The sequence below is a fragment of the Bos taurus genome, chromosome 7 (assembly GCF_002263795.3).
Source record: "Bos taurus isolate L1 Dominette 01449 registration number 42190680 breed Hereford chromosome 7, ARS-UCD2.0, whole genome shotgun sequence".
NCBI classification, from domain to species: Eukaryota; Metazoa; Chordata; class Mammalia; order Artiodactyla; family Bovidae; genus Bos; species Bos taurus.
The window spans coordinates 19,978,652-20,004,088 of NC_037334.1; the positions used below are offsets into that span (position 1 = coordinate 19,978,652).

Consider the following 25,437-nt stretch of genomic DNA (forward strand, 5'->3'; position numbering starts at 1 on the left):
GACTGGTGATATCTTTCTATGAGCTTATTAGCCATGTGCGTATCTTCTTGGCCCCTCAGAGTGAGCAGGGACCCTCCTTGTATTTTGGTGGCTCTTCTGAACTGGCCCGGCCCAGCAGACACACACTGAACCTCGAAGTTCAAGGTAGAACCTTTCTGACTGGACTGGATGCTGTGCCTCCTGAAGCCAGAAGGTCCCTTGGCACAGCCAGGAGCATGGAGCGTGGATGGGCTTCTGGCTTTGTCCTCTGCTCCCGGCCATGGCCCCCGACCCACAGAGAGGCGGACACTATGGTAGCTTCACCTTGACTTTTTTATTTGCGTTTTTAAAAAACAATTAAATTAGAATACAAATATTAGAAAACAGTGGCCCTCAGCTGCCGGTGCAGACAGAGGGGGGGCCGAACTGCGCAACCGAGTTTATACAGCAAAACTGAATTTGCCCTCGACCAGATTTACGTCCCTTTCTTCTCTAGACCTGAAATGATATTGCTTCCTGACTAGGAGAGTTCTGTTCATACAAAGAAAAATTATTCTGGGGTCTGAGGGTGAGGGGTGCAGGGAAGAATAAAAGCAAAAAAAGAGCGGCGGGCACAGGCGGTCTTGGAGAACCAGGTGCGGCCTCCAGGGGACAAGGGTGTTGGGCGGGGGGCTGGGCACCCAGTGGAGGCGTCTGGGGCCGCTGCGGGAGCCCCCATGGTCGTTGAACCACCCCCCAGGCTGGGAGCCACTGGGGGGCGGGTGGAGCCGGGCGGGGAGCTGACGCCCAGTCCTGTTGGAAGACCAGAGTGAGGCTCCCGGGGGAGGGGGGAGCCGGGCAGGCCTTGTACCCGTCGGAAAACCCAAGAGCAAGAAGATGGGGGAGGAACCACCCCAAATGGAGAGGCCAGGCAGGTCCGTGCCACCCCTCCGAAGTGGCAGCCCCCACCCCACCGAGGAGGCGGTGTCCGTGGACACCTGCACTGTTCCCTAGGGAAGTTAACCTGAATTGGAGTTACCGAGGTAGCTGGCTAGAAAACTGAGACCCACCCCCCCACCACGCCACACGGTGCCGCGCCCTGGGGCCCCCGCCTGCTGCCAGGGGGGTGGGGGGGGCCCTGGCCACATGCCGAGTCTTCAAAATACCAAGTTATTGCACTTTCAAAAAATACAACACATCTGTGGCTAAACCCTCCCAGGCCCCCCACGTCCCCCCATTGCCCACCCCTGCCCCCCCAAGGCCCCATCCCAACCCCCACCCACTCCATGGCTTCTTGGCTAAGAGGCTCCCTGCTCTGGGCTCTCATGAGAGCATGTTAGCAGGGAGAGAGAAAGCAAAGGAACAGATGAATGTCAAGACTTGTGGCCACTGCTGCCACCGCTGCCAGGGAGAGGCCACTTGGCTGCCAGTCCTCCCTGAACTCCCACCACCCGGTCCCTCGCACCAGCTGGAATGGTCGTCCGGGGTCAAGGCGTCCTGGGCCTCCCCTCAGGGTCGGCTCCGACTTTGGGCTCCGACACTGGCCAGGGAAGCGGCTGTGTGGGTGGCTTGCCTTGTTTTTCAGTTTGCTTTTTGTTTTCTTTTTCTTTTTTTATACTTTTTTTTTGTCATTTTCCTTTTTTTTAATCCTCCGATGGGAGAGTCCAGAGGTACAGGTGCCAGGAGCCAGGGAAAGGGGTGGAAAAAACAAAATGAACAACAATGAAAAGAAAAAAAAATCACTCCTCCCTCTGTGCCCAAGGCCCGCCTGTGCCCCTCCAAGTGGTGAGCACCAGGAAAGTCGAGAGTCCGGCTGGCATGGCAGCGGCCAGCAGTCAGCAGGCCGACACCAGACCCTTTTGGAAGGGGCAGCGGCGCTTTGGCCGGGGGCCCTCCTCGTCCTCGTCCTCCTCATCCTCCTCTTCTTCCTCTTCCTCCTCTGAGGACGACGAGCTGTCCAGCGTTAGGTCCACCACATCAGCTCCCGGCTTCCCATTCTCCACGCTGCCCACTGGGCCGCCTCCGCTGCCCGCACCCCCAAGCACGCTGCCGCCCCCGCCGTTGACGCTGGGGGTAGAGAGGAGCCCATTGGCGTCCGAGGTGCCTGCAGGGGAGAGGGGACAGATGCTCGGGGGTGCTGCTAACCTGTAGGGCAGGGGAATCAAGGCCAGAGAGGGGCAGGGGCAGCCTGGCCGTGCGGCCCACTTTGAAGGACAGGGCGAGGGGCCTGATGCCCCCAGGCCCCTTGCACTCTGGATGGGGCTGCACTTGGACCATCTCTGACTGCTCACTGACCCTTGGATGTCCCTCTCTAGAGGGACTGACTCCACCGGGACAGTCGTGTTTCAGATAAACAGGCGGTGGGGCGGGAGACAAGCCCCAGGAAGAGGTGGGTGGCCTCACCGAGCACAAGGATAGGGCACTGGGGGCTGCAGCTGCGCTCCTTCTCGGCGCGAATCGGGCACCACGAGCCGTCCACCAGGTACTCAATCTCGTCCGCGTCCTCGCACTCGCTCAGGATCTTGGAGAGGAGCCTAGGGGTAGGAAGAGGGGTGCTGACTCCAGGGTTGCACTGTGCTCCCCAGGAGCCATCTCCTTCTCCAGAACAGTGCTTCAGGGCATGATGCTGAAGAGAAGCTAGAGGCTCTGGTGTGTGCCTTGCTCCTGGCCTGGGCACTTGGCCCCTCCCCAGACCCTTGTAGCTACTGCGGAGGGTGGGCCCTGGGTCTGCCTCACCCTGCAGGCAGGGAGATCCAGGCCAGGAAGCAGCAGGGGTGAGTACACAGCACTGGCCACACCTGGTAGCCTGAGGTTCTGTGAGGGCCACACACAGTGAGCCCTCCAGTCACCACCTCCACCCCCATGGCAAGATGACGGCGGAGCTGCTCTGGAGCATGAGGCCTGGGGAAGCCACAGGAGGGCCCCCTACCTGGCCTCCACCCTCCCATCCTGACACTGCCTGCGTTTACAGATGAGGAATCTGGGGCTCAGAAAGGAGACACACGGGGCTCAAAGGCCCTGAGAGGCTCTGGGCTCACTGGGGAGGAGGAGGGGCCCAGGTCACTTGCAGCCAGCAGCACCCCCCAAGGGCGGCTGCGGGAAGCACCCCTAGGTGCTGCTCCTAATGGACCGCCAGCAAGTCTTACTTTATAGCTGGAGATGCAGAGGCCGGGGGGTAGGGTGGGGGAGTGAGTCCCCCTAGGCATGAGGCCATGTGACAGCAGGCCTGAATTCTGGTCCTGCCACAGCTGCTCCTGGGCCTCGGTCTCCCCACCTGCACAGTGATGCGGGCCCAGCACCCACACTTTACAGCAGCTGCAAGGGTCTGGGGAGGGGCCGAGAGCAGGGCACACCCACCAGAGCCCTCAGCGTTTGTTCAACATCCACACTGCACCTGCCTAGAGGTGGCTTTGATCCCCTCCATCATGATCACACAGGAGGGAGGCCTTGTCCAGTACACCCTCTGTGGCTGAATGGGCCCCTCCAAACCCCATCACCCCCTGGTCACCACAGTATGAGCACAGCTCTGGCTGCCATATGTCACACCTGGAAAACTCCTACTCACCCCCCAAAGCCCTACTCTATGCTCCTCTTCTCCTCTAAGCAGAGCATAAGTAACAGTGTCTGTGTCTGGCTCAGTCCTCCCATCTCACATGCCCACAGGGGAGTTCCTTGAAGGATGGAGTTCTTTGGGGACCCCCTAAATCACCCAGCTAAGGGCCAGAAACAAAACAGCAAAGCCTTGAGGAAGAACTGTATGACTCAAGGGCCCTTCCTCCAAGAAGCCTCCCTGGCTACACTCAGGCCCTGCAGGCTGATGGAATCAGTCTGTGTGGGACATCATCACACTACCCAGCCCTAGGCCTGTGTGTCCCTAGAGCTGTCAGAGTTACCAGCACTTGGGCCCAAGTGACCTGCTCCAGGCCTGTAGGGGGAGGCGGGCCCAGGCTGCACAGCTGCCAGGCCGGGAACAGAGCTGCCATTCAGGCCCAGCCTGGTGCCCGGCCCCAGGGGCCTCCTCACCCCACCCCAGGCTGGACACTGTGGGAGTGGCGGCTTGGTCCTTGCTGGGAGGGGACCCAGGCTCATAGTTGGCCTGACTGGACTTGCTTCTTCAAGTCCTTGCCTGGCCCCCTGGGAGCTGGGGCCTGGGCTGTGGGACGCCCCTCCTGAGACTCAGTCTCCTCATCTGTAACATGGGGATGATCAAAGCCCACCTCCCTGAGCAGATGAGAGGGAGGGCTTGCAAGACATCTAACGCAGTGAGCGGACTGAGACAAGTGTCTGATGGTGAGGACCAGCAACGTGCGGCCACTGCGGGTCAGGGCTAGCCCATTCCTCACAGCATTGGCCCCAGCTGCACCTCGACCATCGGATGTGGGTGGGGCCGTCATGCAGTCAGCTGTCCAGAGCTTCCCCATGGCCCCTCCTGCTTGGGCCACCCAGCCCCCACCCCCACCAGCCCCAGCTCTGGGGTCAGAAGTGGGTGTGGCCAGCACCTGGCAGGAGCCTGGTAGTCAGGTGCTGGACTTCTGCAAACTTAAGCCCAGAGTGAAGTTTCCCTTTGGGGAGAATGGCCTCGTTCCCCATGTTCCCCTCAGCGTGGGGAGGGCCTGCTGGCTAGGTTCAGGGGACAGTCTGATCACACACTGCTGCCCCCTAGGAAAGGGACAACAGAACTGGGCAGAGTGCTGGGGAGACGCGTGTCCGCCTCATTCTTCCACATGAAAGATGCGACTAAGCCTCTGTTGAGCACCGCTGGAGAAGCCGCTCCCCAAGCTGTGCAGGTTCCCAGGGGAAGAAACAGGCTCAGAAAATGCAAGGTCACGGGGGGGCAACAGCAGACCTGCGGGTCTGGAGCTCCTCTTCTGAACCCGAAGCTACACTATCGCCAAGCAGACAGCAAAGACCCTGACAGATCCTCCAGGGCTGACATTGGCCTCTCTTTCTTGCCCGGGGCCATCGGAGCTGCCACAGGATGAGAGGCACCGGGAGGGACCATGAAGGCCTCAGGGGTCACAGGGCCCCGCTCCTCCTTCCAAAGGCCCAGGGAGGCAAGGGGTCCCCACGCCCCTGGGACTCACCCGTCGATGATGAGCTGGTCATAAGGGGCCGGCTTGTCACACACCGGGCACATCCAGGTGGGCTTCTTCTCGTTCATCTGGAGGTAGAAGACTGCGTCGAAGCACTGCAAGTGCGCGCAGGTCTCCGCGCGGCAGGGCACCGACAGACGCATCTTCACCAGCTGCAGGGGCAGAGGGATGGGTGTGAACAGCTGCCCAGCCAGCGCCACCCACCACTGGTTGCCCCTATGACCTCATGCGCTGACTCACCGGGCAGATGAGGGAGACCCGCACGCCCGTGGTGGCGATCTCACTGTCAGGGTCCAGGCGCAGCTTCTCTTTGACTGTGGGAAGGGGTGACCGATGTCAGCGGGGAGGAACAGGGGTGCCTGCAGGCCCAGGGCTGAGCAGCGGGTTCCCTCAGCGCACAGAGATGCTTGGGAGGGCAGCAGCTAACAGCTCAGTGCCCCCACTTCAGAAGGTCCACATGGCAAGTCCATCACACCCACCTCCTCCAGTGATGGGACACATGTCTGAGCTCCAGGGCCCAGGACTATGAGGAGCAGCTAATGTTAAAGAGCCCTGGGCAGTGCCGCTCAATTCTGACAACAATCTGAGTGCACACAAGGGGGCCCCCTGACAAGCCTACCCTTTCTGGAAAGACCCAGATGAGCTGACAAAGGTCACCTGCCGTGACTGTTCTTTCTGATAAAAATTAAGGCCTCCAAGAGCTGGGAAGCCCCAAGGCCGGAAGCACCCTCTGGGGGCCCTCTAGGGGCTCACAGGAGCGAGCCCATGAGATAGCTTCCTTGCACCGCTCAAGCCTGCTTCTCTCACAAATCAGAAGACAGTGGGCGCCAACCACAAAGCTACCTGACTATGAGTACACGAGGTGTAGAGGGAAAAAAGCCTGGAAGGAAATGGCGCACTGCAGCCCTGGGGGTGGACCTGCAAGGGGCGCAGGGAACTGGAGGACACTGGAGGGCACTCTGCTCTTCCCTCCTCCTCCTCCCACATGGGGCTGAGGGCGACCTGCCAGTTTGTCCCCACCCTGGAGTGCCCTGCTGTTCTCAGCCACCCTGTGGCCCCTCTCTCTGGCTGAGAAGTACTAACGAAGGATAGACCCCGAGGCCCTGGCCCCCTCAAAAAGACCCAGAGCAGCTGAGAATGGATCCAGCGCACACCATGCTTCATAGCGAGGCCCTGGTCCCCCTCCACACGACAGAGGGAGGGCACGTGCAGCGGAGAGGTTCTGTTGAGACGCACAACAGGACTTCCGCGCTGCGAGCAGAGAGCAAGCCCAGCTGCCCGAGCAGGCGGTCAGCTGGCCCACACACTGCTGCCATACTGCTGCTCCTGGCCGTTCAGTGAGGAGTCAACCTGGGGCCCGCAGTGCCTGGATAACCCTGCCCAGCCCCATGCCAAGCCCAATGTGGGGAGCCCACCTCCTCTGGTCACGCTGGCCATTGCCCCCACAGGTAAACAGGCAGGTGGGGGTAGGGTTGAAGAAAGGGCCCTTTGAAGAAAATGAGGGGAGGCAGAGGGTTGCTTAGGCTGAGGCCCTGGGGTCACAGAGCCCTAACTCTGCCACGCTGGCCTCAGTGTCTCCACTGGTCAGACTGGGACGTGGCCAGGCCCTGCTGCCCAGAACTGCATGAGGATGGAGTTGGAAGCCAGCCCACCAGGGCCTCCAGGTGACCAGAGAGGGAATTCCCAAGCCACTGCCATACAGGGCTGCCCCAGGGTAGGATGAAGGAAGGTTCTATCTGCCTATCTAAGCTATCACTTTGGGCTTTTAATGCTCTATGTATCCCCACTCCCTTTAATTGGTTTAGAAAAAAGAAAAAAATACAACCCAAACTGAATGGTCTCAGCATCCCTGGTCAGACCCTCATCCTCAGCCTCTGAGCGCTGACCCCATGCACCCTGTCTCTGCACATCAGCCCAGAAGCACGTGCCTGGACCACTGATCACAGGGGTCCTCCCCTCCCCCACAAGCCCTCCAAGGCCCCTTGCACCATGGACCTCGGTGGCCCTCACCCTGCCTCTCTGTGCCCACTCACTGAGCTCTGGCTCGTCCCTCCTCAGGGCCTCTGCACTGATGGTTCCCGGTCTGACTCCCCACTTCCTTCTGCACTCTCTAGAGACCTTCCAGAGCACCCCAACCCCAGGGTGACAGCTGGACCCTGGGAAGTCCAGGTTCCTCCATGGAGGGCCCGCCCACAACAACAAGCCCCAGCAAATTTGGAGGTCAGCACCAGAGACTGAGGGGAGCCCCACCCAGCAGTGCCAAAAACCCCGGGGCTCACCCAGTGCCTTGCACAGCTCCGGGTGCTTGACCCCGATGGTCTTCAACCTCTGCAGCAGCTCCGAGGAGGTCAGCTGCCGCACCAGGTACAAGGCCACGGAATAACTCTGGGGGTGGCGGGGCAGGAAGGGGCGGTTTAGTCAGGGCCAGGCTGCGGGGGCAGGCTGGGCAGAGGCGCTCGGGCAGGCAGGCGGGTCCAGCCGCTCACCTTGCCGTAGTTGCCCCAGGTGACAGTGATGCGGTTGGTGGCCGAGGACAGGTACATGAGGTGGGTGAGGTTGATGGGGCGGCACGGCCTCTTGGGCTCCACTCCAGGCTTGTTTGAGGGGTAGTAGCCCTGGGGGCAGATGCGCCGGCTGCGACCACCTCTAGTGCTGTGCCCACCGCCCCCCAGCACTCGGCCCCACCCCGCAGCAGACCCGGCTGCTGGGCATCCACTCACCGGCACCGAGCAGTAGCTGTGGTTGACCTTCACGGCGATATTGGGTGGGTACTGGTCTTCCTGAGGGCTGCTGGTGTCTGAATAGCAGATTCTGCAAGGACAATGGGGACCGTGGGGTCACGAGCACCGTGGGCAGGGGTGGGCCCGCTGGGAGAGGTGGGGAGGACAGACAGGGGCCTAGGGGGAGACGACATGACCTGTGTCTATTCTGGCCTGACAGGGGGATCTCAATGCTAGACTGTACGGGTGTGGGGAGGTCCTCAGGGACCCAGTGTCTGGCCTGAGGCAGGGGGGCGGGGGGCGGGGTGGCAGCATGATGGTGCATCCAGGGACAAGGCCAGAGAGCAGAAAGGGAGGATCAGGTAGGGGCAGAGGCAGTCTGAAAGGGTCCTGGGGTGCGGCGAGGCAGGACTTCAGCCATCCAGGATGGTGGAGGGGAAGGTGGGCAAGGGTCGTGTCCCCACCCGCCCCTGTGACCAGGCACACCTGGGCTTACCTTAGGACAACCTGCACGGCCTTGACCCCAGGCTGCAGTTCTCTGTATGGGGAGCAGAGGAGGGTCAGTGAGAGGGCCTGTGCCCAGCAGCCAGTTTGAGCCTTCGCCAGGGACCAGCCAAGTGGACTAACCCGCGACCTCCCACGGCAACCAAAGGCCTCAGGGCGCTGCCTAGAACATTCTGCCCCACTGTCTTCTTGCTGGTGACTTGGGCAAATGATCTCTCTCTGGAGAATGGGGGCCGGTATGGATGCTAAGAGGGCTAGTAGGTGTGGGCCCTGTGCCCACCGGGCGGCCGCCCTGGTGGTGACTTGTCCCAGCTGGAAACTGAAGGCCTTGAGAGGCAGAGTCAGAGCCTGGGACCAGCCTGCCTCCCTTGTCTGCTCACCCAGGGTGGTCCTGCCCCCAGGGGACACAGGTGGTCACCACTGGGGGTCTCCTGGCCTTAAGGGGGTGGGGGCAGGATGTTGCCCCACACCCCACAGAGAACGCCCCCATCCTGGATGTTGGGAGCAGTGAGGCTCCCAGTGAGGGGGACCCTGTGAAAGGGGGACGACTGGCCCACCTGGGGCCTGTGGGTCAAAGGTGCTGAGAGCGTGTGGTGGGGGCCACCCTTCCTGGTGGAGGCTCCCCGGGCTGCCTGGTGGCAGGCACAGCGCACCTGGAGTTCCGGATCAGCTCCACCTGTCTGGGGGTCAAGGCGAAGATGCAGGGGCTCTCCTGAAGCTTCTCGTTATTCTGTGGAACTAACAACAAACGTGGGGTCAAGGTCAGGCCTGGGCCCTGGCAAGGGTGCCAACCACCATCATCCCTCCAGGCCTGACCCTCTTCAGATTGGGCCCACCCAGGTGGGATGGATGCAGGGCCCACCGGGGATGGTGGGGGGTTGGATCCTGCCCTTTCCTGGGGCCACTCATCACAACCTATGGTCCAGGGAACACTCACATCCCCTGTGTCCCCCACTGAGGGCCTCTCGGGGAATAGCAGCCTCTATAGCCCCTCTGTTCAAGAGGGCTGAGAACTGGACTTCCCTGGTGGTCCAGTGGTTGAGAATCCACCTGCCAATGCAGAAGGCCCAGGTTCCATCCCTAGTTAGGGGACTGGATCCCACAGGCTGCAACTTAAGAGTTCACACACTACAACTAAAGATCCCACTTCACAACTAAGGCCTGGCACAGCCCAATAAAGAAATAAATAAATGTGTGTGTTTTTAAATCAAATGGGTTTAAGACGCAAAAAAAAGAAAAGGATTTAAAAATGAAAGCTGTATGCTTCCTCCACAAGAGGCTAGAAAAAAAAAGCACAAACTGAAAGCCAAAGCCATTAGAAGGAAGGAAACTAAAGATAAAGATGAAAGTCAATGAACTAGAAAGCCAACAACAGAGAAAACCAACAAAGCCAAAGTTCTTTGATAAACACTGAGCTAGACTGAACAGTCAGACTGTGAGAATACAGACTGTCAGAACGAGAGGTGGCCAGCAGTGCAGACCCTCGGGCCTTTGACCAGGGTGGGAGGGCGGGGGAAGCGGGAGAGGGGGCTGTAGCTTCACACCAATAAATCCAACAATGTAGAGGGTACGAACAAACTCTTCCAAACACACAGATTATCAAGACTAGCATTGAAACATACAGAAGTTTGAAAAGCTTTTTATCAGTTAAAAAAAAAAATGAACTCATGATTCCATCAGATGTTTAAGGAAGAAATCATATGAACTACACATAAACTCTTCCAGGGAATTCCCTGGTGGCCTAGTGGTTATGATTCCAGGCTTTCATTACCGGGGCCAGGGTTCAATCCCTGGTTGGGGAACTGAGATTCCACAAGCCTCTCAGCAAGGACATAAATAAAACAGACAAACTCTTTCAGAAAGTAGAGGAGGAAGGACACTTCTTGACTCATTTTAATGAGGCCAACATAACCCTGCTTCCAAAACCTGACAGAACTGCATGAAGAAGGGGAAAACACAGTTGACCATCTCTCATGAATGTAAAATATCTTTAACAAAACATGAGCAAACAGCCAGGCCCCCTGGGATCTGGCCCAGGAATGCAAGGTTCGTTTAAAAACCTCTACACAGGGACCTTCCCGATGGTCCATTGGTTGAGGCTCTGCACTTCCACTGCAGGGGGGCTCAGGTCTGGTCCCTGGTCAGGGCACTAAGATCTGGCATGCCACTCAAGGCGTGGCTAATAAATACACAAACGGATGAAACCTACGAAACTTCTACTTACAACGGCTAAAATGACAAGGCCAGCCATTCCAAGTGCTGCCAAGGATGTGGAGCAACCAGAACTCTCTGCTGAGGTAACAGGGAACATAGTTGTAACATGGAACAACCATCCTGGAAAACTGTTAGCCAATGGCTAATAAATACACCTGGCCCTGTAACCAGCAACCCACTGTTAAAGGTATTTCCCAAATAAGCAGAAGTAAGTCTACAAAAAGACTTGTGCAAGAATGCCTGGCTAATCTATTCCGGTGGCTCTGAACTGGAAGCAACCCGAGTGACCAGCAATAGAAGAACACGTGGACAAGCTGTGGTCGCTCATACAATAAAACCTGTAATCCATTCATCGACATGAACGGACGTGAAGCCGTACAGCTGAAACAAAGAAGGCAGATGCGGAGATGGCCATGCTGTGTGTGTTACGTCACCTTCCTGAAGAGGCAAAACTAATCCACGGTGACAGAACTCAGAACGGAGGCGGCCTCTGGGGGCTGTGGGGCGGTGGGGCGACTCAGCAGTGATGGAAATGTTCTGTATTTGGTGGCACTGGGGTTACTCAGCACATGCCTCTGCTACAACTCAAATGACAAGCTAAGTATCTGTGGATTTCACTGTATGGGAACTGGATTTTAAAGTTTAAAAATTTAAAACTACCCTGAGGAGTGGTGATCATTCTGTGATGAATCAAAACATGAAGTCACTTTATACCAGAAGCTCGTATCAGGTTATTGCATGTCAATCATATCTCAATTTAAACATAAATTTGAAGAAGCAAGAAAAAAAAAACCACCCCTCAAAACCAAAAACAAACCAAAAAATCCTCTACACTGAGAAGTCATCTGACTGCAGACTGGAAGGGATTGAAAAGTTTGATTAAAAACTGATGAGGCTGGAACTTCCCTAGCAGTCCAGTGGTTAGGGCTCTGCACTTCCACTGCAGGGGGGCCTGGGTTCAATTCCCGATCCAGGAGCTGGGATCCCACAAGTTGTGTGGCAAGGCCAAAAAACACCAACACCACGGACAAGCTGAGGAGGCTATGGCTGGTAGGAGTGACAACCTCCAGGGAGGGCAAGCTAGCACTGTCTACCAAAATGACTAACATCTCAGAAGCAGCCACTGCAGGTGGCGCATACACAGGGGGACCAAGGACCACTGTCAGACGGGATGCGGAACGGTTTTTAGCAGCAACAGACGGTAAGGACCTAAACGCCCGCCTGTGTGCTGTGGCCCCACGTGGAGGAACACTAAAACCTATGAATACGGTAGGTCCCATCAGGTGGCTCTCTGTGCTCCGACAAAAGGCCAACCCCCAGGACAGCTTAAGTGGGAAGAGCAGGTGCAGAGCAGCGTGCAGCTCAGGCTGCCAGGTGCGGAAACAAACTCGAGGAGGGGGTCTGCGCTACAGCTGCCCCTGGGGAGGGGGCGCCAGAACTGGCTTTGACCACAGCCTTGGCAACAAGCCTTGGGGAGGCAAGGTGTCGGCTCTCTTCCCACAGCAAACCCTTTAGGACACTGGTGGGCAGACTGTCTCTAGAAGGAGCTGGAGTATAAATATTATCGGCTTCACGAGCCACACGTCCCCACTCTGCCCCGTAATGCAAAAGCCTCAGCACACACCCGGAGCAGGAGCCCACCCCTGCTTCAGAACCTTCTGAATTCCAAAATTTAAAAAGCAAACAATGTGAATGTTAAAGCTGCTGGGGCCCAGAAGCCAGACCTTGTGGGGCCGAGGGATCCCACCCCAGCTTCACTGAGCCCAAGCCCCGTTCCCACTCAAGCTTGGGCACCCCTTATGCCCGAAACCACCAGGACTGGACCGTTACTGGGGGTGTTCAGTGAGCAGTAAGCTGCCAGCTCCTGTCTGCATGGAGGGCTGGTCCCTCTGGAGTCCCTGCTGGGCACCTGAGAAGGCTACCTAATTGGAGGGCTGGGCTGAGCAGGCTACCTGCAGATGCGCCCAGACCTGCCCGAAGAGCCTGGGGCAATTATTTATGGGGTGGGGGGAGGAGCCTCAAAGCACCTGAGTTGGGCTGCGAGGCAGAGTTGGGGGTCAAACACACTCCCCCAACCCCACAGAATCTCCTGGAAGGCAAGGGAAGGGCCCGCCCACCGGCCAGCCACAGAGCAGAAATGGAGAGAAAGGTCACTGGCGGCTGGGTCCTGAGTCCATGCAGCAGGGGCAGGTGGCGCTTTCCAGAGCCGTCAGCCCAGACTGGCTGACTCTTACTCCAGGAAGCCAAGTGGCCAGGAGAGGCCAGTTGCCACCTAGGCTGGGACACAGCACACGCTGCACCGCTGGGAGAGGGCGGGTGTCCCCCAAACCCAGGCCTCTGCCGTCCACCTCCAGGGGTGGCCCCACCCTTCCAGTTGTTCAAGGCCAAGATTCCATGACTCTCACCCCCACCTTCGATCTTGGCTCCTCTTTTTTTTTTTATATATATATATTTTTTGATCTAGGCTCCTCTTGACCAATTCTGTTGGCACAGGCTTCCAAAGGCACCCCTTTCCCACCGGGGCTCATCTGATCAACATGCAGACCCCTCCTGGCTCCCCCCAGCTCAGGGGTCAGGGGCAGTGATAGCGGCAGTGATGGGGGCAGGGCTCTGTCCCCAGCCCTGGTGGCCCTGATTCCACCGCAGCCACCCTGGCTTCCTCCTCCTGCTCGCCACCTGCCAAGAACATCCCGCCTTGGGGCCTCTGCACGCGTGCCATCCCCTCTTCCAGAACACTCCTCCCCCGACAATCTACACAGCTCTGATGTCTTTTAAGTCTGTGCAAATGCCACTGGGACCAAAGCCTTCCCCAGTGGCTTTATTTAAAATCTGCAACCCCCACCCCACCCCAGCCCACCAGCAGCTCCGGCAACCCCCACTTCCCTCCCAGCTTCCTTTTTCTCCAAAACCTCTGTCCTGAGAATTAGCACTGTTTCCCCATGTCTTCGGTTCACTGTGGACACTGAACCAAAAGTACCTCTGCTGTCACCCATGCCGCACAGCCGGGGGTGGGGGAGGCCCTGCCAGGTGGTGTGGGGGCTTGGAGGAGGTACACGCCCTCCCAGCCCCAAGCACACCCACAGGCCTCAGAGCCTCTCCGGGACTAAAGGGAGAACCCTGCCCCAGGGTTCACGGCAGGCGGAGCAAGTGAACCAGGGAAACCTCCCCTGGGACCCTGACAGAGAGCCAGGCAGCCCTGCAAAGCACCGCCAGCAAAGCATATGTAATGGTCTCAGCAGGTACTCGACGTATACTGGGAGGGTGGAGGTAGTGGCTACGGGTAGACCAGCAGCAGGGGCACACTGCACAGAGAGAAGACAGCAGCAGCAGGAGCAAGCACCTGGCTGCTTTGCTGTTAACCTGCCTTTTCTCAGATAAATACATATTTTTACAAAAGTTTAAACAGAAAGAGACTTCAAGAAGTCAATTGGCTGGGACTTCCCTGGTGGTTCAGTGGCTAAGCTCCCAATGCAGGGAGCCAGAGTTCGATCCCCAGTTGGAGCACTAGATCCCACATGCTGGAACTAAAGATCCATTGTGCTGTATCCCTGGGATTTCCCAGGCCAGAATACTGGAGTGGGCTGCCATTCCCTTCTCCAGGAGATCTTCCCAAACCAGGGTTCAAATCCCGGTCTCCTGCATTGCAAGCAGATTCTGTACTGTCTGACCCACAAGAGAAGTCCTGAGACTCGGCAGAACCAGATAAATAAATAAATAAATATTTATATATATTTATTATATATATAAAATATATATATTTCATATATATAAAAGAATTCGATTGGCTATGACTGGTCATCCTCCTACTTCCATCTTTGGCTGGTAGGCCCCTGCCCCTGGGCTCCCAAGGACGCTCCTCCCAGCCAAGGCCTGTCCCCAGTGGTAACAGGATGGCAGGTGCAGTCACAGAGGAGGTAAAAGAGGTGCTCAGGACTGGGAGCAGAGCAGGGGGTTCACAATGGAGGGGGGCGGGTGGGTACAACAAGCCCCAATTAGGGGCTCTGGGTTCAAACCCCAGCTCCTCCACCTGGGGTGAGCACCCCTGACTTCCTGCTGGTGGGATTAGCAGAGGAATGAATGCAGAAGCGGGGGCTCACCATTCTCCCTGCAGCCTGTGGTTGCTTCTCAGCTCCAAGCCTTTGCTCACACTGCTTGCACCCACTCTGACCCGTGGATGTGGTGGGGACAAGCCAGCCCCAGGCCTCGGAGGATGAGAGAGTGATGAGGAAGAGAGGGAGGTGAGCTTTAGATCAGGCTGTGCAGCAGGGAGGACCATGTTGGGAACAGCATATGCAAAGGCCCCAGGGCAGGACCTGCTGGAGATGGGGAGCAAGTGAGGGCAAGGAGGGGATCTGCAGACAAGCCAGCAGATCAGGAGAGTGCTTGGAGTAGAGGAGGAATGGGATCAGCCTGCTGTCTAAAAGCTTCCTCTGGGTGTAGCGGCAGGGCGGCGGAGGTGGTGCGGGGGTGGGGGTGGGGTGCGTTAGTATGTGGAGAAAACAGGAGGGAGGAGGGATGTTGGGCAGGTAGAAACCAGGGCTGTGCAGAAAGTTGGGAGGTGAGGGGATCATGGGCAATGGAGGTGAGCCTCCTCCGGCAGGACTGATGCCTGTGGGCAGGAGGCCTTGTGAGGAAAACCACCTCCACCCAAGGAGCCCTTCACAGGCCGTGTTGGGCGCTCCCCAGGGCAACCACGTGCTGCAGAGCTGGCGGAGACCCTCCCACCACCACAGAGAAGGAAGGCCAAGGCAGCCCAGGGGCTCAGGCCACCTGCCCCTGGAGCTGGGACACAGGACACAGGATGCCTTCTGACCATCCAGGCTCCCATGGCATGGGGTGGCCAAGAAGGCCACGGAGGGCCTGTGGGCGGGGTGGGTCCCACACCAGGCTGTGGGGCAGCAGGCAGGTGACTCTGTCTCTCTGCACCTTAGGGGTATTTTCTGCCTCAGAGCAGAGGTAAAATACAGCCCAGAAAAGCTGGGAAGCCCTCAGGACACGCCAGCCGGTCCCCCCCCACCCCACAAGGCACCCACGTCCAAGCCGCTCTCCTGCCCCTGGCCTGCGCCACACCGTGCTCCGGTCACAACAGCCTCCATTCACGAGCTCTCTCACCACTGGGCCTCCACCTGGATCACACCCACCCACCTGCTTATGTCCAGCTTAACTACTACTTATCTCTCAGGTCTGAGTGGGATTGTGACCTCCTCCAGGAAGCCTTCCTGACTGCTGCTGCTGCTAAGTCGCTTCAGTCGTGTCCGACTATGTGTGACCCCAGAGATGGCAGCCCACCAGGCTCTGCCGTCCCTGGGATTCTCCAGGAAAGAACACTGGAGTGGGTTGCCATTGCCTTCTCCATTGTGTGAAAGTGAAAAGTGAAAGTGAAGTCGCTCAGTCTCGTCCGACTCGTAGCGACCCCATGGACTGCAGCCTACCAGGCTCCTCCATCCATGGGATTTTCCAGGCAAGAGTACTGGAGTGGGGTGCCATTGCCTTCTGACTGCTACCTCCCAACAAATGCACAGTACAGGGCTCCTGGTACTAACAACCCCCACTGCTGCTCAGAGCGTTCCTTGCCAGTCAGGGACCCCAGTGCCTTGCTTATCAGTTGGGCAATACCAGCCAAAGGGCTTAGACCTTGAATGAGGTACCTATGCAGGCTCTGCCCAATGGGGCGGGCGCTAGACTGGTGGCTCTCCACCAGAGTCAGCCAACCACCTCCTGGGGCACAAGGAGACCTGGGCAGGGCAGCTCGATCACCCGGCCAGGCCGCTTGAGTGGTCCCACCCAACAAGGCACTGCCCACAGGATGCTGGGAGCCCCAAGGGGCAGTGCAGGGCCAGGTCGTGCCTCCTTCCTTCTGCCAGCGCATCTCATGACAGCACCTCCTCTCGCCCACACACCGTGGCCCTGAGGTCTGGCCCTCCCCAGTCAGCCTCTGCTCACTGACAGCCCAAGTGGCCAGGCCTGGGGGACCCTCAGGCCATCAGGGGGTTAAGACCCAAGCAACAGCACTGGAAGTAAGACTGCATTCCCGGCCCCCTGTAAGTGCCTCTGACTTGGATGCTTGGCCCTGACGGCTGGGCTCCCAGTCCTGAAATGAGGCCCGGAGTCCAGAGTGGCTCAGAGACGGTGCTTCCCCACAGGAGAGCAAGGCAGCCATGACGCAGGGAGGGCTCAGAGCAGGGAAGCTGGCCGAGCACAGGGCTCCAGGGGCCCGTCCTCAGGATGCTGTGTGACCTTGGGCTAGTCTCCTGACCTTTCTGGAAGCCATCCCCACCCCTGCGGAGTGGATCATCTGCCTCCTAAGGTCCTTCCAGCTCCGGGTCTGTGGCTCCATTATTCCCCTCCCCTCCCCCAACCCGAACATTCCTCTATGCGTGATTTATGTCTCCTGTCGGCCAGGCACGGGCTCCATCCCGGAGCCGGCCAGTGGCTGCTCTGGGAAACAGAACCAGGCTGTTTGGGCCTCCTTTCAGGTGGCAGGTCAGGACCTGGGGTGCAGGAGAAGGGGAAGCTAGCTTGAGCCTCCTGAGGGGGCTCCTGGGCTGTGCCAGACACAGAAGGCACTGTGGGGAGGCACCCAGAATGGCTGGTCCCAGAGCAGAGGGGGCCAGCTGGCTCAGGGCCGGTGTACGTGCTCACTCTATCAAGCCTTCCCGTAGGACCGCGGGCAGCCCCTGGGGGTCCTGGAGACTCGGGAAAAGGGTGCATCCTGGGGGAGGGGCAGGGGAATGGGTGGGAGCACAGGCAGGGTGGGGTTGGCCTCTTTGTTCTGAGCCGAGCCGAGTGATTCCTGGTGCAGACAGGGGAGCAGACTCTCCCGGAGATCAGGTGACCGGGGTCCCCGGGGGCTCAGGGCAAAGTGATGCATTGTGGGCCGGGAGTGACTGCACATTTGCGTGCAGGAAGGAAGCCCACGGTCCAGGCCAGGGAAGGAGGCTGCCGCCCCGAGTTCAAAGTCACCTCCAGTCCTGGCCCTGGCCCCTACCAAGTGCCGAACCTGCTGCACAGCCTCCGGGTAAAAACCCAGCCTCCCTGTTGCAAAGATGGTGATTGAGTCCTTAAGAAAGAGTCTGAATTGTCAGCTCAGTCTTCAGAACAGCCAGCCAGCCAGGGCTGAGGCCCCACAGTCTACAGGGATCATGCTGGGGGTTGTTGGGGAATGAGTCCTGACATCAAGAGAGGCCAGGGTGGGGGGAGCAGAGACAGAGAAACTCAGGGAAGGGCCTTGGGTCCCCTGTGCTGTCACGTCACCTCCATGACAGGTGCGGCTGGGCCAACCTGCCCCCACCTGGGGGCTGGTGAGAAACACCTCCTGATGCCAGACAGAAGGCAGTGGAGGGCACAGCCCTGGGCTGCACTGCGGGCCTCAGACCCCAGGACCACCCATCAGTGGCACCTTTCTTTACCTCTGATCCGACCCCACCCTCCCCAAGTCCAAGGGTGGCCGGGAGAAGGAGAGAGGTAGCTGCCAGTCCTCCCCTCCCTTCCCACTCTCAACTAGGGCAGGACAGAGGGGCCAGCAGGTGGGGGCTGGAATTAAAGCCTGTGGGCAGAGAGGGGGCCCCCGCCGAACAAGGCAGGGTGCTGGGTCAGCAGAGTTGGGAGGGACTGAGCCACAAGGCCAGGGGCATGGTGGATGGGGGCGTGGAGCGGCCACGATCTCTGGCACAGCGTGCTGGGACTGACTCGTGACCAGGGCCCACCATGTTGGGCTTCAGGACACACAGCACCAGGTTAGGCTAGGGTACCTGGAGGCCCCAAGCAAAGGGTGCTAGCAGGGAGCCTCTACAAGCATGATGGGCTCTGTCTGCATCCCCCACCCTGCAGGTCCTCAGAGATACACTGTGATTTGAGTGTGTGGGTGAGGGGGAAGAGGAGTGTGTGGGTGAATAGGAACACTCAGGGACCTGGGAAAACTGGAGGGACCACAAGCACCCCATTGCATTCTACTCGCTCTCTGGAGCCTTGGAGGCCCAGGAAGCTGTGGCTCAGGGGGGGGGGGGCTCAGGGCAGCTTCTGAAGCTGAGTCCAAGCTGATACCCACTCCCAGCCCAGTCAACCGGCTGCATGGAAGCGGTGGGAGCCTATTCACGTGCCACCCTATAGGCCTGACACACAGCGGGTCCTCAGTCAACAGAAGGGATAAAGAAAGGAGAACAAGGTTCTGTGACATCATCTCCACCACCTGTGGCTGCGCCCGCCTCTTGTAGACACACCTACCCACACCCTGATGGCCTGCCTGTGTGGACAGGTCTGATCCTGCTGACCAGGGTCACTCCTACAGGCTGCCTACTAGGAAACAGCCTTCTGCTAGCGGGGCAGGGATGGTGGGGCAATCAGGTTGAACCTCAGATCAAACCTCCAGCTCCTTTACCACCAGGACTAAGAGCAGAGCAGCCACCCCTCCAGGTGGCCCCCAGTGATCCCTGCCTCCCAGTGGTCCAGCCTGGCGAAGGCCCTGCCCACAGCACAGCAGAATTGGTCCATGTGACCAGTGGGATACGGCAGAAGCAAAAACATGCTACTTCCAAGCTGAGGTTGCAGGGGAGCCCTTGGCTTCCAGTGGGGTCACATGCTCACACGTGTGACCATGTTCACTTTCTCTCTCCCTTTCTGCAGCCCCCTCCCCCTGCCCCATCACAGTCAGGGGGAAAACAAGCCACCACTCCACACCATGCTGGGAGAACACTCAATCAGCCCACAGAGGCCCATGTGGCAAGAGCTGGTGTCTCCAGCCAACAGCTGGTGTTTCGGTCCCATGAATAAGCATGCCACCCGTGCCCCAGTCAAGCCTTCAGATTAGGCAGCCCCTGGCAACAGCTGGACCATGACCCCCTGAGCGACCCGAAGCGAAAACAACCCAGCTAGGCCACTCCCAAGTTGTGACCTTCAGAAACTGAAGTGTCGGCTACTCCAAGCTGTTGAGATCTAAGGTAACTTGTTACACAGCTATAGCTCACTAATTCAAGGACCCAAGAGTGGGTCCCTGTGTCTTCTGGGAGGGGCAAGCCCCCCACACGCAGCCCCTTAGCTCTTGATGCACCCCCAGAAAATGCTCCTGATTGGCCACTTGGTGGGCCTTGGATGCCGGGAGAACCTGGGAGGCGGGGCCACCCTGGGGTGGGGCAGGGACTCACCCAGCTCGGTAGGCTTTAGCAACTCATCCAACATGTTGAAGAAGGGCAGCTTCACCAGGCGCACTTCTGGCTTGAGAGTCTTGGCAGGCAACCGTCCAAGTCCGTTTAAGTACTTCCCGTAGAGCACGGGATAGTCAATGTTGGGGCCTGTGAGGGGAGTCCTGGGTACCGAGCTGGCCCGCTCATAGGTGGAGTGCATGGTCAGGGGGTCCAGGGGCCGGTGGGGTTGGGGTACAGGCTCTGAGCTCTTCTTGGCGTAGCGTGTCTCATAGAGCTCCTTGATTTTCTTGAACAGCTCGGGGCTACAGTCAAACTGGACCAGCTGGAGGGCCCGCGTGACAAGTTCATGTTTAAGTCCACTCTTACTCCGGCCGACAAAACCCAGGAGCATCTGAAGGTCGGAGACTCGGAAACTCATCACCATGTTCTGGGGAAGAGCAACCACAGACACACACACTCAGATGGAGATGCTGCCAGGGTGAGGGGCCACCCGGGCCAACTGGGAGGGTGGCAGGGAAGACCGAGCCCCCCAGCCTGGGCTCGGTCCCACCTCCATGCCTGCGCTCACCCTCCCCTGTGAGGCCCCGTCCCAGCTCAGCCCTGCTCCCCTCCTCCAGCCTTTCTCAGCATCACCAACGCAGCAAAATCTTCTCTGACTGCCCCCCACCCCCACCCCACCCCCACCCCACGAATGCTTCTGTTTTAGGTCCTCTTTTCCCATCTTCAAGCCTGAAAGCAGTCCCAGGGCAGAAGCTGGGAATCTTGCTTCCTGGTCAACAGTCTCAGCCATTCCTTAGCTGGGAATACCGATGGCCTCTCTTCGTCAGGGAGGATGGCAGGTCTACCCCATTAGCATGTGGAAAGGGCCAGAGAAGATGACGCACAGAAGCAGAATGAGTACTCAACCAACGTCGGCAACATCGGCCACAAACACATCTTCCCTTCAATCCAGAGGACAGTAGCCACCACTTGCTCAGTACAACTCATCTGCTGGGGACTGAGCTGGGTAAGTGATTACATACTTAATTCTGGTCCTTCAAATACCCCTGCCAGGCTGGGTTGAGCTCCAGTTACAGACAAGATCCAAACCTGACTCTGAACTGGGGTGGTTCCTCCCTACCAGGCTGCCCCTGCACCGGCTTATTTCAGCTGAGCACTGCTAAGGCCATCAAAGAATCTGCAGGTCACCCCGGCAGATGTCCTCCCCTCGGCACCGTGGGCCTCGGGACTGGATCGTTCTCTGGGGTGTGGCTGTCCTAGGCATGGTGGGGTATGGAGCAGCATTCCTGGTCCCACCCACTTGATGCCAGAAGCCCTCCCAAATCCCAGTCATGACCACCACAAACGTCTCACAGACATCAGCAAGTGACCCTAGGGGCAAAATCCCCCCCAAAAGAGAAGCACAGGGACCCAACAGTCAGAGGTTGTAACTGAGCTGTGGCAAAGCGATGACTGAGGTCTCGTGAGTATCACCTGGTGGTGTCCCTCCAACGAAATCTGACCAAACACAAGAGCACAGTGGACCCTGATGCTTTCTGTGGGACTGACCAGCAGTGGCCTGCCCTCCATGATACTGTGGACTTCCTAATATGCTCCATAAGCAAAGTATCCCGAAGGATGGGTCAGCCAGGTTTGGGGGCCACCTGTGCAGAGCCCTGAAGCTGGCCTGTGCTAAATGAAATGTGGTGGGAAAGAGAAACTTCCAGGGGAAATGGAAAAAAGAAAAAGTACAGGCGACAAGTGTGGACGTGGAAAGCTGGTGAGCCCAGGGCAGGACAGCAGCCAAAGAAATCAAGAAATCACTTAAAAGCAACTAGAAAAAGTCTGGCGGTCTGAGGTGGGCAGGACCCCTGCCAGGCTGTTTACAGCAGTGGCCTCAAAGCCAGAAGGCGCTGGTGCTTCCTGGCTATCAAAGAGTGAGTGAGATGTGCCATGTGACGGTGGCCCCAGGACTCAGGAGCCTGAGGCTCAAGTGTAAGCTCTGTCCCAGGTTCCCAGAGGAGCCTGGGTCCCTGTCAGCCTCACAATTGTGAGGGGGGCCCAGTCCTGCCTGCAAAGCCTTGAAGGGGGAACCTTTTGCTGCTGCAGGATCTTCCTCTTCCCATGCTGCAGATGGGGCACGCCCACCATGCCAAGCTCTCCGGCCTTCGCACTCATTAATCTCACTGGGACTGGCGCCCACTATACAGGTGAGAAAACTGAGGCTCCAAGAGGGAAGCAGCTGGTGCCAGGCCTCCCCATGTGTCCACAGCAGCGTTGGCGGTATCTGGACTCCTGAGGCTGTCTACCTCCAGCTCCGAGAAGCCCCTCACTCCCCAGCATGCCCCCTGGGTGGGGGACCCAGCGGTCTGCAGGCCCCCACAGAATCCGAAAACTCTGCAAACAAAGAGGCTTTGCCTCCCTCAGCCTGACTTTCTACCTTGAACAGAGGAGAAAGGCTTGCAGACAAGATGTTTCTTCTGGAAGAGGCCCAAGGCACTCAAGGGGAGAGGCGAAGTCATGTGGAAGAGCTGACCGCCAGCCACTGAGCCTGAAGCAGGTGGGCCTGGCCTTTAAGAGTCTGACCACGACAGGGCACCCCGCCCTGGGGAGCCCCTGCCCCCACCTGCCCCTTCCACCAGGTTGGGGACATCCGGAAGCCGCCTGTGCACGCGCAGCCTGGGGCACACCTCTTGAGCTGCCATATGTTCAGGACTCGGATTTCTCAGCAGCTGCCACTACCCAGGAGCCTGCTCTTGACACTGGGCGGAGGTGGGAGGGGGGGAATGAGCGGGGCGCAAACATTCAGGAAGAAGCCCCAAGCACTACATAGATCACTTCCTGCCTGGCTTTATCCTGACCCGCCTGCCCCTCAGATCTGTGTTTATAAACAGCGCCAGGCCCGCAACAGCTTCCAGAGCCTCAACTCTGGGCCCCTCAGGAGCCGCATGGAGAAACAGTGGCTTGGATACAACAGCCACACTCAACTGAACACGGGCTCCTCACTGCAGGAACTCAGAACTCAGGGCATATGGCTACACACCCTCTAGGGGAGTGCCCAGCCCAACCCTTCCCCCCAACCCCTCTCAGGGGCCTCAGGTGAAGAGTCTCAGATTTCCAAGTATATGAATAAGTCCCCCTTGCTCTCCTCTCAGATCAGCCCATTTTGCATCCCAAAAGATAAGTCTCTGGCTATCACTATGAAAGGTTTAAGAAAGTGCTCAAAGAGCGGGTCATTTCAATGACATGTAAAGCACTCCATGGGACAGCAAGGCGCTGAAGATGTAGGAAGGTTCCAGAGGATCAGAGAAGGCTGGGTGGCAGTCCTGAGAGCCTCTAGGACAGAGGCTCATGGTTTAGAGAACTTGAAAAAGGATCAACCTGATCTAATTGGGGAGGGGGCCCCAGTCATGGAAGGGTCAAGTAGAGTTCATCAGATCATATTTCAAGGCCCTAGATGGTATAATAGTTCAGACCCTACTCTCTGGCTGGAGTGGCAGGCCTGCATCTAGAGCCACAGACCCACAGTGCCCTGAGGAGGTTAAATTTCAGGGCTCCAGGGGACTTCAGGCCACAGGCTGCCACCTTGGGCTGGCAGGGTTTGGACCCCTGCGTCTCTAGGGCAAGTCTCAATTTCTCAAAACAGAGCGGTGGCCGCGTGTGTGATGCAGGTATAGGCGGAGGGCACTCGGGTGGAGGGAGAGTAATACCCGATAATCACAGAACCGTGAGGGCTGTATTTCAGATCCCCGTGGGAAGCGAAGGGAGACGGAGGGAGAGGGAGGAGCGAGAGAGAAAACATTTACAGGTCAGGACCCCTGGGAGGGGAGATCAGCCGGGGAGGGGGCGGGGCCTCAGTCTTGCTAGGTCCCGTCCCCCACCTCCGAAAGATGAGCGGCCTTGAGTAAACTTCTCAGGCAAGAACCTAGCCTAGTCAGGGGCAAGGGTTCTGGAGCCTCACCTCGCAGGGGCATCTGACAGTAAATACTTCCTAGGAGAGGGATGCTCCCAACTTAGTCCCAAGACGGTTAAAAGGGGCCTCAAGCTAGAAGGAGTAACATCCGTGGGATGTAGAATGTGGACCCCAGACAGCAATACAGGGGAGACAGACTAGGACCCATTTTAAAGAAGCCTACCTTGCAACCAACTGGGGACACTTCAAGGATCAACGTAAGAGACCCGCAGAAAGAGCGGGGCTTCAGACGCCAGAGCTGGGGTGTCTAAACAGATCTAAAGAGGGGCTGTGTGGGGAGTATGGTCTGAGCAGTAGACTCGTGATGGCGTGAGTATAAGGGAAGCAGCTGGGGTTGGAAATGGGGTCTGATCCTGTGAGTGTGGAGTCTAGGGCTCCCAGGAGCAGAGTTCAAAGCTGCACAAATGCTGTCGGGAGGGGAAAGAGTGAGAAGGAACGCAAAACCCAGGACCTATGACTGAGAGAAAAGAGTTAGGAAGGAGTCGACACTAGGACCAAGGCTCCATCACACCGGGAAGGCAAGCTCAGTTAACACCGCGCCCACTCCGGGGTGAGAAGGATGTCAGGAGGGGGCGGGGCTCTGGGACCAGAGCGGGCGCTGAATAAGGGCTCTAAACCCCAGCCTGGGGTACAGACCCCCAAGAGACACCCTGTGTTTGGGGGCGGTTCAGGATCCTCAGTTCATCACCCAGGATGGTGGAAGTGGTGGCAGAAGTCAGAGGACCCTTCCGAGCAGAGAGCCGCCAAGCGCAGCCTGATCAGCTGGTTGAGGAGACTTGAGACCCAGATGCCAGCCCACTATACCATGGGAAGCGGTGAGAGGCAGACACTCCCCCAAGCCAAAGAGCGCCGACCTCGAGGAACGGACGAGCAGCCCAACCCGTCATGCTGTCCGGGGGGAATGTGCCTCAAGCTGGAGGCGCGGCCCTGTGCCTGTGTTCAGCGCGATCTGGACCCTAGTCGCTCGGGTTGGAGAGGGGAGGACCCAACCTCACGCCTGGGGGGCTGAACCCCCTGCTCGGAGACTGGGGTGAGGTTTTGGGGGCCCCGCCCCCGGCCTCCCCGCGCCCCGCCCGCAACCGGAGCCCCCAGGCCAGGGGCGGGCGAGGGGGCAGGACGCCGAGCCGCAGGCGGGCTGCGCCGTGGGGCCCCGAGCGGAAGGCACAGACCTCGGCCTGCCGCCCGGCCCCCGACCCCCGCCCGCCCTGGCCGGCGCCGCCGCCGCTCACTCACTTTGGCCTCCACCAGTTCCGCCGCCATCTTGGCCACCAGCGTCCCCCGCGCCGGGAGCCCCCAGCCGTCGCGTCACGTGATCGCCCTCCATTCGCGGGCGGGGCCCGCGCCGCGGCCAATTATCACCCTAGCGCTCTCCTCCCCTCTGGCGCGCGCGACCGCGCACTGCGCAAGCGCGCGTGGCCACCGCCCGGGCCTCGGGCCAATCAGGGCTGCCCGACTACGCACCCCCTCCCCGTTTCACTCACGGTGACCACGCCCACCCCTGGCCGTGTCTGGTTTCTTAAAGGGGTACAAGGCCGGCACAGGTTGGGGCGGGTGCTGGGTCCTGTCTGAGGAGAGAGTAGACAGTTGAGGCGACAACAATGCAGCCAGGTGTCGCGAGGCAGCCTCCAGGTGCGTGACCGGACGCCTAGCTGCCTGGGGGGAGGAAATGGTTGGCCCGCCCAGCGGCCGCCAGTGCGTTCAGTGAGGCGCCTTCGAGCGCAGCGCGGTTCATTCTCAGCGAGCCGGGAGCCCCGCGCGCTGTACATCCGGGTCCTGGGGTGGCTGAGAGGGCGCGGGCGCCACACCCCCTTGGTGCGCCGCCGGCGGAGAAATGCTGTACCCCTTACCCAATTCCC

At 58.8% G+C, this 25,437-nt stretch overlaps 1 protein-coding gene across 1 annotated transcript; it reads right to left on the reverse strand.

Moving 5' to 3' along the window:
* Positions 1-1,559: 1,559 nt before the first annotated feature.
* Positions 1,560-24,854, reverse strand: PIAS4 (protein inhibitor of activated STAT 4). Its single transcript, NM_001083482.2, has 11 exons — positions 24,815-24,854; positions 19,630-20,056; positions 8,929-9,013; positions 8,268-8,309; positions 7,772-7,862; positions 7,538-7,666; positions 7,331-7,436; positions 5,292-5,365; positions 5,043-5,203; positions 2,362-2,492; positions 1,560-2,062 (listed from the first exon to the last, which is right to left on the reverse strand). The coding sequence occupies exons 1-11, from the start codon at positions 24,839-24,841 to the stop codon at positions 1,794-1,796; spliced, it is 1,542 nt and encodes a 513-aa protein (NP_001076951.1). The 5' UTR covers positions 24,842-24,854; the 3' UTR covers positions 1,560-1,793.
* Positions 24,855-25,437: the final 583 nt, after the last annotated feature.

What these genes read in the sequence shown, in the direction of transcription:
- PIAS4 (NM_001083482.2), bottom strand. Translation starts at nt 24,841, where the DNA reads ATGGCGGCGGAACTGGTGGAGGCCAAA. An exon ending in GCCGTGCAGGTTGTCCTAAG is followed by an intron (nt 7,863 to 8,267) that starts GTAAGCCCAGGT and finishes TTGTCCTTGCAG; the next exon opens with AATCTGCTATTCAGACACCA. An exon ending in GGGTCTCCCTCATCTGCCCG is followed by an intron (nt 5,204 to 5,291) that starts GTGAGTCAGCGC and finishes CTGCCCCTGCAG; the next exon opens with CTGGTGAAGATGCGTCTGTC.